Source organism: Pagrus pagrus (assembly GCF_965226575.1).
Source record: "Pagrus pagrus genome assembly, chromosome: 8".
NCBI lineage: Eukaryota > Metazoa > Chordata > Actinopteri > Spariformes > Sparidae > Pagrus > Pagrus pagrus.
Genome location: NC_140192.1, coordinates 19,504,759 through 19,518,283, shown reverse-complemented (window position 1 = coordinate 19,518,283; position 13,525 = coordinate 19,504,759). Strand labels below are relative to the sequence as shown.

Here is a 13,525-nt window from a genome sequence, read left to right as displayed (position 1 = left end):
TAGATAATGCTTGCCCTTTGCTGTATCTTCCTACCTTACAACCACCAACACAGACAGACATTCAGCAGAGCTTGTGCTTGCTCTTGGGTAACAACATCCAAAGAGAATTGCACAGTGTGTGCTATGTTATTACAGATACTATTTGCTTGTGCCATTATCAGTGCTGTTAGCTTGCATCTATAACAGGTTGTCAGCAGACCAACGACGTAGAGATGACGAAAAGTAAATATGAGAGAAAGAAAGCAAGGGTGTCTGGGTTTTGCCCAAAACCATGTTCAGTATGCATAATTACAGCGCTCTGCCTTCACTGATTACAATGTTGGTCTTTCCTCTCCTCTATTAATCCTGAACCGTTTCATTAACATGACAGACTGCGGGCCTGTGTGCAATTTGGACTTAACCTCAACTGTTTTGTACCCGCAACAGCTCACCGAAATAAAGTTCAGAAAGGAGCACAATGTTGAAAAGCGAGGAAGAGGTAAAAGAAACAACAGTCATTACCTAGAGAGATGTACAAGCCAAACATCATCACAGCATTATATATTTATGTGGGCCATAATGTTTGTGTGTGCATTTGTCTGACTGTCTCCCAGCCGACAGCCCGACAGGCCTGGTGATCAGAGGAAAGCGGGCTTTTCATTGGTCCCACAGGACTGTGAGTGCGACCGGTAATGGGACATATACGCCGCATTCTAAACCAGAGGAAAACAGCCCGTGGGCCGCTCTGTATCACACATACACACATTACACACAGAAAACAACAGTCTAGGCCGAAGACAAACTGTCCTAGAATCCGCTACAATACAAGTCATCAACACTGGAACGGGAGAAAAAGAGCCGGCCGAGCTGCGCGTGACAACACCTTCCTCATGGTCACCAAATCACTTCATCACACGGCTGGTGCCTCGCCCTTTTCTAACCCCTAATTCTAATCTGGTGCCCTTCTACTACATTACTGTTTCTTCCAAACAGGATCTGGTTGATCTGTGTGACAATCAGGAGAGACGCTGATTGGATTATCTGGATGTAATTCCACGGTCCTAATCCTCATCCCTGTGTGCACATTAGCAAGATCCACAGAGGCCTTCGTTCGCCAGCTGACATAGAAGGGGTGTTTGAGCGTGTGGATGCGGGTAAAAGACAGCCGCTACGTCTGTGCATGCGCCTGTACTAGCAGTTCTTCACGGCAGAGTATGTTTATACGCAGCCATGTTCTGTACGGGCATGCAGGGAAATAAGTCAACACCCTGACAGCTGACAACAGCGGTAGTCCAGCAGCCTGGTGGAGGATAGATGGAGTCGGACGCGGTCTAGTTGTTTTCTAAACCATGCAAGTCTGGAAGTCATTGTCATTGTGAACGCTGGTTTCACGGAGCCAGCACTGGTCACAGGTCATCTACATCACACAGCCGGCAGGCCTGGTTTCTCTCCTCCTTGTCAGCCATGTTTTTCCACTAAGCAGTCAAAGCTACTGTGTTAAACCAAGCAACACCTTTATATGCTGTTGAGAGGGAGTCCAGCTTTCACAGTGCATGTTCTGATGTGGAGGTGAATAAAACAGAGGTCAACAAAGAACTCTAATATGGGGTTATCAAGAGGCAGGAGGTAGATTAAAAGCGATGCTACGATCTCTGCATCATTCCCACGCAGGTACAAGTTAAATTCAGAGGAGCGGTGACCCAAATTAAAACCAAGATCATAAACAAAACCAGTTAAAAGCCGTTTTTACAACAATCTCTAGCCCTGTAATACTTATATGTAATCCATAGTTAAACAGACAGTGCAGCTACGGGTCTCTTAATCAGAACAAACAAAACAAATGATGTAGTTTGATGATGTTTTGAAGAAGTGTGGCGGTTGTTGTCTTTATTGTTAAACAACCATCAATATAAATCTACCTACGTGATTAAAAAGACAGAAAAGCCTCATGCTATGTTTAGTCACGCTTGGCGACTTCCCTCCTCACTCTCTGACGTATCATCTGATGTTTCCCCTGGAGTTATAGTGGCAGGCAACCAAATGAAACACGCCGTTAGCTTGACTTAAATTACAGATTTCTCTGGGTTTGCTCACTAAGGAAAATGTAAATACATAAGTCAGCAAAACATAAAACAAAAGTCTGATCGTTTTCAGACATTTTAATGCAGAAAAGTTACGTATTGCATCTTTAAGTTTGACCCTGAGTGCTACATTTTAGCAGCAGGCTTTACCTCAGAGAATTTTACACAAAACTGACATCCCAGTTAACTGACATGGTGTCTATTATGATGACATTTTTACCCAGTCCAGTTGAGGAGTGCTGATCTGATTGTCCAGTCTGTCCTGCAGACATAACCCCCCCAAATCCTGCTCATATGGCCATACTTTACACTCTTCTGCACTTCCACCTCCTTCCTCCTCTGCTTGTGTTAATGGCCCTGCTTCCTGGTTCTTGCCCTGAGGGGACGTGGTCTGCATGCTGCTATCTGTCACTAGTAGGCTGATCGTGCCTCTCCTCCCTTCCCCGCCTCCCTGCAGTCACACTTGTCACCTCTCTCCCTGCTCTGACCTGGCAAGCGTCATTGCATTTAGTGGATATGCAGGTGCAGCTCCCATTCTTTGCCCGCATGGTATACACACACACGTATGTGATTGTAAAGGGACACACAAAAGCACAAATCACGCAAAATCATGCATGAACATACAAAAGCAAAGGCCTTATAATCCACATATGAGCATATGCGAGCGCACACACGGAGTTTGTGTTGTCTGGGGGGCTGACAAAGCTCTTTCTCTCTCTTTCCTTTGGCATCCATTATGGTCCAGGCCTGCTGTCAGAGAGCTTCTATTGCCTGAGGGAAGTTCCCATTTGTGGGAGCATGTGGCAGGGAGGCTCTAAATCCCCTCTAATGAACCAATATGTAGGAGGGCTAAGCCTTTGGCGGGGACGTCCAAGAAACGCTATTCCGTACCCAGGCAAAAATGTATGCATATGTAGTCACCAGACCTTGCTAATGTCTACTGACATTTAAATCTGAATGGGAGCTGCAGGATTAAAGCAGAGGAGATTTGGACTCATTCGCAAAACCCAGTTGTTGTTGTTATGAGTATGAATGAGGCAGAGAGAAAACAGTGCGGGCTCTTACCTTTGGGTGTGGTGGGGGAAAAGAGCTTCTCTGATCCTACATCAGACACCTGGAAAAACAAGAAGGCAGACCTTTAGTGGATTTGTCTGATGAGCTGAATCAGTAGCAGACTTCGGTCAATCCTATTAAATAACCCTGACTCATATAATTTATTATTATTTTTCATCAAAACTAATGCAAGCTCTTACACACATATGGTTTGCTCAGTAAAACGGTCATTCAGCCAGAAACATGGCCACAAGTGCTGGGAATGAAGAGTCAAACAGCATCATACAGTCAATCAAAAGACTCCAATCAGCCAGCGAGAAGAGCTCCCTCTGTACCTGAAGGTCCCTGTCTGGCTTTTTCCTGTTGAGGTAACATTAGGTGGCACTGTTGTGCCACCTGAAAACCCTCCAAAGAAATGCTGTCAAAGACGGAGGAAGTCAGCAAGGTGGCTATGCAGCATTAGAACACAAAGGCTCCTGCATACATGCTGCCGCTCAGAAATCACATTTCGTTCTGCAATATTTTGAATCAAATAACGTATCTCATGAATAGAATGTGGTTCCACTGTAAAAGCAATATCCTCATTTCACAAATTCAATATCAAAGACAATCTCAGCCCATATTGGAGGTAAACAGATGATCTGTCAACAACATGAGCGTTCATTGGGTCAAAAACAGTTGTTACTGATTTGGTTGATGTTGCTGACAGTGAGCAGTGGAAACCTGGTTGACCGCAGTGAAATGTAGGTTGCGTCACTTGACGGAGAAAGGCATCTCACTATGAAGTGATAGTGGAGACTTCTAGACTAAACACTGCAAGGTATTTTCCTCTCTGCTTTAGATGGATATGTAGATTCTGGCAAGCAGCACCTAAATCAAAACACACCATACATTTTTATAAAAATGTTCACTGGCCAGATGGGAAATTTTTAAACACTGTGACCGAATAGCAGTAAACCCGCACAAAACCTGATATTGTGCAAAATTCCATAGCAAAGCGTGTGTGTGCTTGGATGATAATATTAACAATGAAAATCCTCCTCAGCCTGTTATATCAACCCATATAGGGGTTTTGTTTAAAGCCGCGGTTTCCCTTTGCTTCAGATCCTCTCATCTGGGTTCTGCACACTTGTAAAAAGCTGCAAGAGCTGAACATATGTTCCTACCAAAGGGCCCGAGTGTCCTTAACTGCCATGCTTGTATTTTATGCGGCACAAAGGGAGCATATGTAAAGAATGAACAGTGAATCAGAGTGAGTGCAAGAGAGACGGAGACAAAAAGAGAAAGCAAATGATTTTGTAAACACAGATGGCTGTCCTTGGCATCCGTGTTAGTTCTTCTTCACAAGTGTTTTGAGGACGTCCTCTTCTTTCCAAGACCTCCCAATTTCTCCTTCACTGCCACTGTGTTACTGTTCTCCACAGTGTTTGTCTGTCTGTGCTTGATGTCTCGGCTCAGAGTTAACCACAACACTGCTGATTCTCTCAACGATTCCCTTAATTCACACAGCAGCAGGGGTGGACTGTAACTAAGTACATTTATTCAAGTACTATATTTATGTACTATTTTCAGGTACTGAGGGTATTTTCAGTTTCTGATACTTTATTCTTCTACTTCTACTACATTTTGGATGCAATATAGCACTTTTTACTCCACTATATTTACTTGATAACTTTAGTTACAAGTTCCTTTGCAGATTCAGATAATGTACAATCAAATATTATGTAAAATAAATATAAACTAATAGATTGATGTATTGTTATAGATTCAGCGAACCAGTAGTATATAAAGTAATTAACTCACCACTGATTACAATCCGTATATTACACCGTGGTAATGCAACTACACTGCAAGTTAAGCTCAAGATTTTACATTTAAATCATGCAAGCATTAAATAACACTGATATCATGAGATTCTTCAACATTTTTAGTGATGACATTTCTGCTAGTGCAGTGTGACCATATTGGTTATGAGATTAATAACTGACACTATTTATAGAAAGACTGGTCAACCAGCGTGTTAAACGTAGTTCAATAACCTGATGCAATGATAAGCAGAGGTCAAAAACACCTCTTAAGTTTTGTCTTGATAAGCGGGACATTTAAAGGAGGGCGAACACTCAGCTGAATAGAGATGTTTCCTGTTTCCTCTTACAGTAGACTATAGAGGAAAACACAGAGTGTTATGCATTGCCCTCTTTCAGTCTCCCAGAACCGGGGCGCCAGGCTGCAACACAGGCTCTTTGTTAGCTTTGGACGACATTAAACGCTCCAGTACCAAGCCTCAGCGCTGCTGCAGCACAACCTCAGCCTTGAATCACGGCCCCGGAGGCCCGAGAAGAAAAATATGGGCTCAGGATGAAATGAAGCTTGTCAAATGGACACGGGAGCTGGCTCAGGGACTTGCTTAGTGTGGCACGGGGTCACAAAAGCAAAAAAAAAGAAAAAAGAAAAGACAGGGTAGGTCATGTCATAACTCACAGCAGTTCAAAACAATTCTTATGAGCAGAGTGGTTATCCAGAGAGCAAGGCAGACATAACGTTCCAGAGAAAGAGAACAGAAAATGCTGTGTTTACCATGTGCCAAGAAGACCTAGTTCTCCTTATTCTGGCTGTTTTGAACGTGCACTGAGCTTTTTTATATTCCAAACGTATTCCAAGGAACATCAACAACCAATATTTAGGTTTTAATGTTGTGTTTTGCACCTGCCAGGTCTGTGTGAGTCAGTTGTATAATCCACAATTACAAGGCCGGCTTACAAAAGCACTTCTTAAAAAGGCATGTCAAGGCAGAGCCCTGATTTGGCTAGCTGTTGTTTTTGTAGAACTTTCTGGGTTTCGCTGGTCAAGTTGACATTTTTTCACGGGGCTGTGCTGCCGGCAGTCTGAGCTGCCTGCGGTTGTGGTGTGCAGAGGTCATGTATAACAAATTCTTCACACTCTCTTTGTTGAGGCAACCCTGGCTGCCATTAAAAACAGACAGGGAAAGACGAGACAGACGGAAAATATATATAGAGAAAAAGAGGCAGACAAAGAAAAAAAGAGGAGCAAAGGCCAGGTTTTCCAAAGGAAATAGGGAAATTTAACCATTTAAAAAAAAAAATGGGGGAAATTCAAGCCACATTGCCTGGAAGCCAAAAGCCCTTGGAGCGGGCCGCAGGAAGCCTGACCTTTGAGGGGGCCGTCTGCTATCTGAGCCTGGGGCTTCAGGGGCCTGGCCTCCTCTCTGGAGGGCCGTCAGCGGGCCTCAGCTTTCCTTCCCTATTCTATTCATTAGCCATGCTTTATGATTCAGCTTCCTCTGAGCCACACAAGAGCTCCCTGAGGAAAGAGACTGCTGGAGAGAGGGAGAAAAAAGGGAGTGAGACTGAGGGAGGGGGAAAAAAAGCAAGAGGGAGGTCATAGGGCCCAGCCGGGGCCCAGCTCTCAGCAGCTGTGAAATCCTTCCGTTTCCTCGGCAGGCGTAAAAGGAATGAGGGGGAGAAAGAAAAAGAAGGAGGCCAGGGAGGGAGCTGGGCCAGTAAACCCACCATCAGAGTGCTAACTCCCTAAAGAGCCACACGCAGAACCATAATTCCCAGATTTAGGGAATGCCAAATTACAAATTACACTGCTGTTTGTTTTAAAAAGTCCCCAACTTCCCTGAACACCAATGACTTATTGGCTGCATAAATCTCTAGATAATAGCTGATCCGCAGAGGGGGAGCAGAGAGGCAGAACCCCTCGGCAGCAATAAGTGAGACATTTACTGCGAGGAGAAATTGCATTTGCTGTCACAGCAAAGAAACAGGGGGGGGGAGAAAAATCTTTGCACATTTTCCATGTCCACATCGCTTTTACTTAACAACACAGCAAGCTAATTAATTTAGTAAATCTGAGACAAGCTTAATTGCACTTTTTTTTTTGTGTTAAAACGTTTCCTCGCTTAATTTAAGCACAATGGGCCGACTGAGCGAGGCGATGCAGGCAGCAAGGGAGGGCGGTATAATCAACTGAATGACCTTCAGGCATAAATTTATGAAAGGCATTGATCAGTTAAGGCTGTGATTTCACCGAGACTGGAAGGTCAGCAATTACCTAGATTCAATTAACCTCATTTAGTAAAGACTGCTGAGAGACCAATTTTTCTCCCCACAACCCCCCACCCACCGAACCCCCTGCTTTATATCAAACGATCCCCAGGCCGTCCATCTACCTTTGATCTGAGAGCTCCTATTGCATGCCCTGCATTCCTTGGAGCTGAGCAAATTATCTCTAAACAGGAAGGCATTTTTGCAGCCAGAGGTTAGGTAAACCCAGACTAAATAAAACCAAATCCCTAATACAGCCCCCCCAACCCAGCACAGCAGGTAAAAGCCTTTCCCCTCCCTGGCAGAGATATAATTTCTACACAGGCTGGCAGTGCTATCACAACAGCTGTAGTGTGAAAACAAAGAAACCTGTCAGTAGGCTTTGTTGTGGGCTCATGCCTGCAAAGACTATAATTACAATTTAGTTCTGAGTCATTTGGCGCATGCTATGTTCTTGACAGACTGTTGTAGGACAAGTGGTAAGGCGGCTAATCTTAACACTTATGTACCACAAACCAAACACGAGCCAACAAGTTTTCAAAATGACATTTCGCTGACTTGAAAAGGAAACTAAAAAACACGAAGCTCGATATCAAAAACAATTTAACAGCAGTACAGAGATGATCAATTGCGCAAGATGATCCATGCAGATATAAATCAACTTCACACCCCTCAGTGAAACTACAGCTAGAGGCACGTTTTCCTCCTATATACTGTAATTGTGGGTGAGAGAGTGCTAGGAAACGAACACAGTACATTGTGGTGCACGCTAAACGAGTGGGTCAAATGTCCTCGGTGCAGGAGAAGACACTTGGTGGTCCGGTGTAAGAGTACAAAGCTACTCTGTGCTGTATTGATCTGACAAGACATGGCACTAAAAGACTTATCAGGAAGCATGAAAGAAAGAAAGGAAGAAAGAAAGAAAGAACCAGAAGAGAAGAAGGGAACCGGGCAAGAGGGCACGTATCCTGGCATGGGCGATCAGGCTCTCAATTACCCTGGTTGGACTTGTCTGTCCATGGATCCACACTCAGCACACCTCCCTACCACATACCCACACATACACACACACTCACACACACTGTTAATTTGCTTCCCTGCTTGGTGTTTCATCACTGTCAACTTCCTCCTTCACTGCCCTCTCTTCCAATTTCACATTTACTGTCACCTGAAGTCCTGTGTTCGCTCTCTTTTCACGGTTGTACCCACATATTTTTTCTTTTAATGGCCCAGTGTATCAGATTTAGGTGTATAATCACCTGAAACTAAGGGCAGATGTGTTTTTGTTATCTTAGAATGAGAGTTATATATCTGCAGAGAAAGCAGGTCCTCTTCCTTGAAGTCTGCCATGTCGCACCCACTCCTGCCACCCTTTCAACCCAGTCGTCCGCTAAAGCTACTTTCAGAATAAATGCTGCATTAGCCGGGCACAGTGGGCCTACAGCTCCCAGGCTGCAATGGGAGACACCAAATTAATTATCTCCCCTGCATTTGTCCTCGCACCGTTCCAGAAACTTAATGACCTCCCGAGCGGTCGTTTATTATAAGCCGCAGCGGTGTTACGCATTCCCAGGGCAGGGAACAGGCAGCGTCTACCTTAGCTCCAATTCCCACCCACCGCCGCCGCCACCACCGCCTGCTTGTCAGAACAGGTGTGGGCCAGCAAGACTGCAAACCCCCAGCGAGCGTGATGGGATATACAGCAACGGAAAAGAAGAAACCTCCCACGCAACTGTCAACCAACAGATACTCGCCTCAACTGGAGCATCATTAAGATGATAATGAATTCCATAGTGACCGTGTAGAATGGAGTGGTCTCTCCTCGCACACACACAAAACACACACAAACCGCTTTATACTTAGCCCCGAGTGCCATTTTCGTCACCACGTATAATGCGTGTGTGTACGTGTATGTGAGTGTGTACGACAGAGGGCCAGGGCTGACAACTCCTGCTCCCTCTCCCCCTAGCAACAGACGCAGGGAAATGAATGCCGAGAGAGGAGCAGGGGGGCTTGAGCTTTGTGTAAAATATTACCCTTCGTCTCGCTTACCGCACCCTCCCTTCCCTCCCCTGGCTGTGCAGCAGTTGCTAGCCCTTATCACGGCTGCCTGTCAGTTTAGTATACAAATTAGCAGTCTATCAGGGGAATGCAGGGGCCTGTTTCATCAGTAGGGAGAAGGGCAGAGGCACGCATTGCATTAAAGTCTCTCGCTGCTGCAGACAGAGAGGGTCACAAATCAACGCCTCAGCAGGCCCACAGCCAGCACTAACCAGATAAGGAGAAATGAAGGAAAAAGGACAAGGCATATTTCACTGGAGAGGATCCGGACCTGCTCAAACTCCCTGCAAGGGCTCGGATGAAGGATGGAGGAGGGCTGGTAGGGGGGTATAAGGATGGGAGGAGGTCACAAATCACAATTTCAACCCCACAGATTACGCAGTAACAAAAAAGGACGTGTGAACCAGGTATGGAATGTAAAAACTAAAGAAATCCCATTTATAAAATGTCAATGACAGAGTCGGAGCAAGTGCCATCAGTTGATTATCAAGTACATTTTGTAGGAAATTAGGGCTAGCACATCCCCACTTTCTCCTGTGAAGTGAACCTGTGCATGTTAATGCCAGCAGAGACAAAACGGCTGCGAAGGGCTCTCATTAAGTGGCATAATGCAATGAGGCACAGTCTAAATTGCGGCAATAAAAGCCGACAGACAAATCATCTCGACCATCGCAATCCATTTAACTCAATTAATGCAACACCAGATCTGAGCTCAGTGGTTTAAAAGCATGCGTGGCTCTCCTCCCTTGTCACGCTTGGGGGAATTGGGGGGGGGAGCATCAGGAGAGGGAGTTAGTAGTATCTCTTTTAGGGTGAGGTAAGTGTCAGTGTAGCACAACCATCGTACTTTGATTAAGTCCTGCTTGAGACCATGGAAATAGGGAAAGGGAGAAAGACCGAGAGATAAAGGCAACGGGAGATGGAAAACAAAGGCAGGAGATCACGGTAGCTCTGTTCGGCGCGGCACAGCTGACTTTAGAAAAGGCGTGGCCTCCTTCCCTTTTTAATGTCAAAATGTGTGCTGGCAGCGATAAGAGCCGCAGGTAATCTCCCAGTGGAATCAGGGGGCTGTTCGTCATTACTCTCTGGCCCTGATATAGATCAGAGCAGCGGTGGCTTCTCCTGGCTCTCCAGGCTTCTCAGCAGCAGAGATGGCAGATAGCCCTTTAAGACACAGCTCGCTGCACCCTGATTGGCTGGTCAACAGCCACAACCAAATCCCGGCTCCCTCGGGGGGCAGCTGCGAAGAGGTATGATAGGACGGGTCACGGAAACTCACTGTCCCCATATCCACATCATCCTTTTGTTGTAAAGCCTTTACCCCATTGTCAGTGTGGGTGGTGGAAAGTAAAAAAAAAAAAACCTTTCTGGATGTTATTGTCTGAGAGGCAGGATAACAGACAGGCGGATTATTTCAAAAACAGCTTTCTCCAGAGCTCTCACAATGCGGCACCGTTGTTGCTGTGGAGAGGATCCTGGAGGAGATAATAATAATATTCCTAGTCAGAGCCTTTGCTGCAGTAGAGCTGCCTTCTAACAGAGAGATACACATCATTCTGACTGGCCCGCCGTGACATAATCGCCCTGCGGAGAGCTGCAGGCAAGCTTGGTAGGCAAACCACCTCTCACTGCAGCTTGTTAAGAGAAAGGTGGCTTTAAGCACAGCTCAATAGAAACTCCTATTGAACTTGTTTTCTTTTCACTCCATCTGAACAATGTCTAGGTGAGTCATAGCCCACCTCGGGCTACACAAGTTACATTTCTTCCTTTCTTCCTCTCTCTTAAGAATGCACTGAGCTTTTGACTTGGATGAATTTGCTAAGAGGGGAAAACAACAAACTCGACAGGATCTTAAATAATGCAGCGATAAAAAAGCTGTGACCCTTTCCCTTGCCTCAGCCCACACACTCTGAAATTTCTTCTGCAGTGAAAGACAGCACACAAAGAGAAGAAAAGGCAGAGCTGGCGCTACATGGAAATGTGTGGTAGGCATTGGTTTGCTCCTCTGGGCACGGACACCTTTAATGAGAGGAAAAAATGCGCAGCGAGAGGCAGATCTCACCCGTACTATGCCAGTGATTTTGAGTAATATGAATCACCTCCCCTCTAACACAAATAAATATTGTTCTAATGCTAGTGGGAGTTAAAAGCTAGCTCCGGGTTGGGAAAACTATCAGGGATCCAGTCATTCTGCATCCCACAGCCTCCCAAACCCTACACCGTGCTCACACTAGACGCCTGTGATCCCTGACCTTTCAGCTTGGCTCTCTGCTGAGCTCACAGTTTATCAGTGTGATGGGGGGTGTGAAGTTGTTGATGCTGGTTTAGTAACAGCATCTCTCCTAAACTACAACAGCAGCTGAAATGAGGCAAGGGGAATTCAGGAATTCATCTCGGCATCTTACTCATATGTCTGCTGCGACCGTGTAAGTCGGTCAGCCTCTCAGGATCAATAGAGCCACTTGCCCTGCAGAGGAATGACGGGGGGGGGGGGGGGAGTGGAAAACTGGAAATGGAGCAGGGAAGACTGGCACCCATTGCCACATGTCCCATCTGTCTCACACCACCACCACCACCACCCTTGCCACTTTAAGGCACACTATCCACCGTGCTAGCACAAACAAACATGGTATGCACTATATATAAAAAGTCTCAGACCTCCAAAGCCCCCAGGTCATGTTGGAAAGGGATGTGGCACGTTAAGTGGAATTTACTTCTGATGCAGACATCAGGCCTCAGGTTTCTGGCAGCTGTAACCCAAGCTTCTCCCTGAGGCCTCACTGCAGGGTTGGACAGGACATCCAATGCCCAGGAAGTCACCTTTAGAAATACCTTCCCTGCTCAGCTGCCCTTATAAAAAGAAGGAGGCTGTCGTGGTGGTTGCTGGAGGTCACAGTTTCCAGTATAAGGTAGTGTTTACAATGGACAGACTTTCATTTCATTACCAAACACAGAGAGGTGAGATTGCTACTGGAAGAAGGATATGTTGGTTTTTTTTCTACTTGAGATATAAGCTGCTGCTGAGGTCTGTTCTGTTAGTGTGTTGTTTTGTTCCGAGTTTACAGAACAGGAATTTAATATAGAACGTGGACCTCAGCTGCCCACAGTACGCCCACTGCTGTGTCACACCAATTCATCCTTCAGACTCTGATGTTGTCTTTTTATTGACATCAGTACGTGACAGAGTTTTGACTCTAAATTGAGCTATGACCCCCCCTTCCCACACACACGTCTCTTTCGTGGCACGGCATAGCGCTCGAGCTCTTCTGTCACTGACAGTCCAGATGTGTGCCTTAATGTGGGGCGGGTGGCAGTGTATAAATAACCACGATGACAGTAGGATATTTGCTGTGTTCGGGCGGAGGTGATGGAGGGGGTGCTGCCGAGCTAACTGTGTACCTCTGGGGAGTGCGGCACAAGCTAGTTTAACGCCAACGCGACAACTGCAGAGACCTTGTGAGAGAGCTTATGGCTTCAGACTTCACACTTACTGTGTAACATCATTCTAGCACACCACACTGTGACCTGACCTTGACAACGGGCCATGTTACTCGTGGTTTTCAGTTACAATGATCTGCACTATTGCAACTGCATGGGAAATAGTTATGAATTGCAAAGAATTATGATAACTGCAGCTTATAGTGCCGCATACAGAGCGAGCAGTCCATCAGCACTTGACTAGAGGTCAGTTTTATTAACCTTAAACTCAGTTCAGATTATTACCGAACACTCACAGCAACCTACACTTCTTGTAATTGCACAATAATAACAAACTAATGGGCTGTAATTGTCCATTCTGTGAGCTCGGCTTCTTTTACGAGCCGTGGTGAACTCTGTGTAAACCCACCGGCTGTTATCTCTGATAATAACATAACACCTGTGGAGGAATTTGATCTGGCATCCATCTGAACACAAATCCCTGGACAGAAGAGAAGGGCAGGGTGCAGAGGATATATTTGATGTGTTTGCATTGCTACAGCAGATTTATGAGCAATCACTGCGGCGAGGACGATTAAAAGTTGTTGGCCATGCCAAGTGTATGCACAGCATCGTTTGCTCTGGATTAAAATATAATGAAGCAAGTGAATGCAACTTTGTCTTACATGCAACTCCTTAAATTATTCAAGTGGAAAGGAAAAACAACAGGCAAAGAATATTCCCGAGAGCGCTGATACCCTTTTCTGGGCTTGTTCATGATGGCAACAATGAATATCTTAGCACTCGTTAAAAGCTTTGTTTTCCTTGGGAGTCTCAGCGTATGAGCAGACTAAATGAGCAAAA

At 45.6% G+C, this 13,525-nt stretch overlaps 1 protein-coding gene across 14 annotated transcripts in view; it reads right to left on the bottom strand.

The window, feature by feature from the left end:
* The window catches only part of fbrsl1 (fibrosin-like 1), a 369,210-nt gene that overhangs the window by 34,689 nt on the left and 320,996 nt on the right, over positions 1-13,525 (bottom strand). For all 14 annotated transcript variants that reach the window (XM_084359201.1, XM_084359200.1, XM_084359206.1 and 11 more), the window contains one exon: positions 3,126-3,174. In XM_084359201.1, coding sequence (XP_084215327.1) covers positions 3,126-3,174 — 49 coding nt within the window. The remainder of the gene's footprint in view (positions 1-3,125; positions 3,175-13,525) is intronic.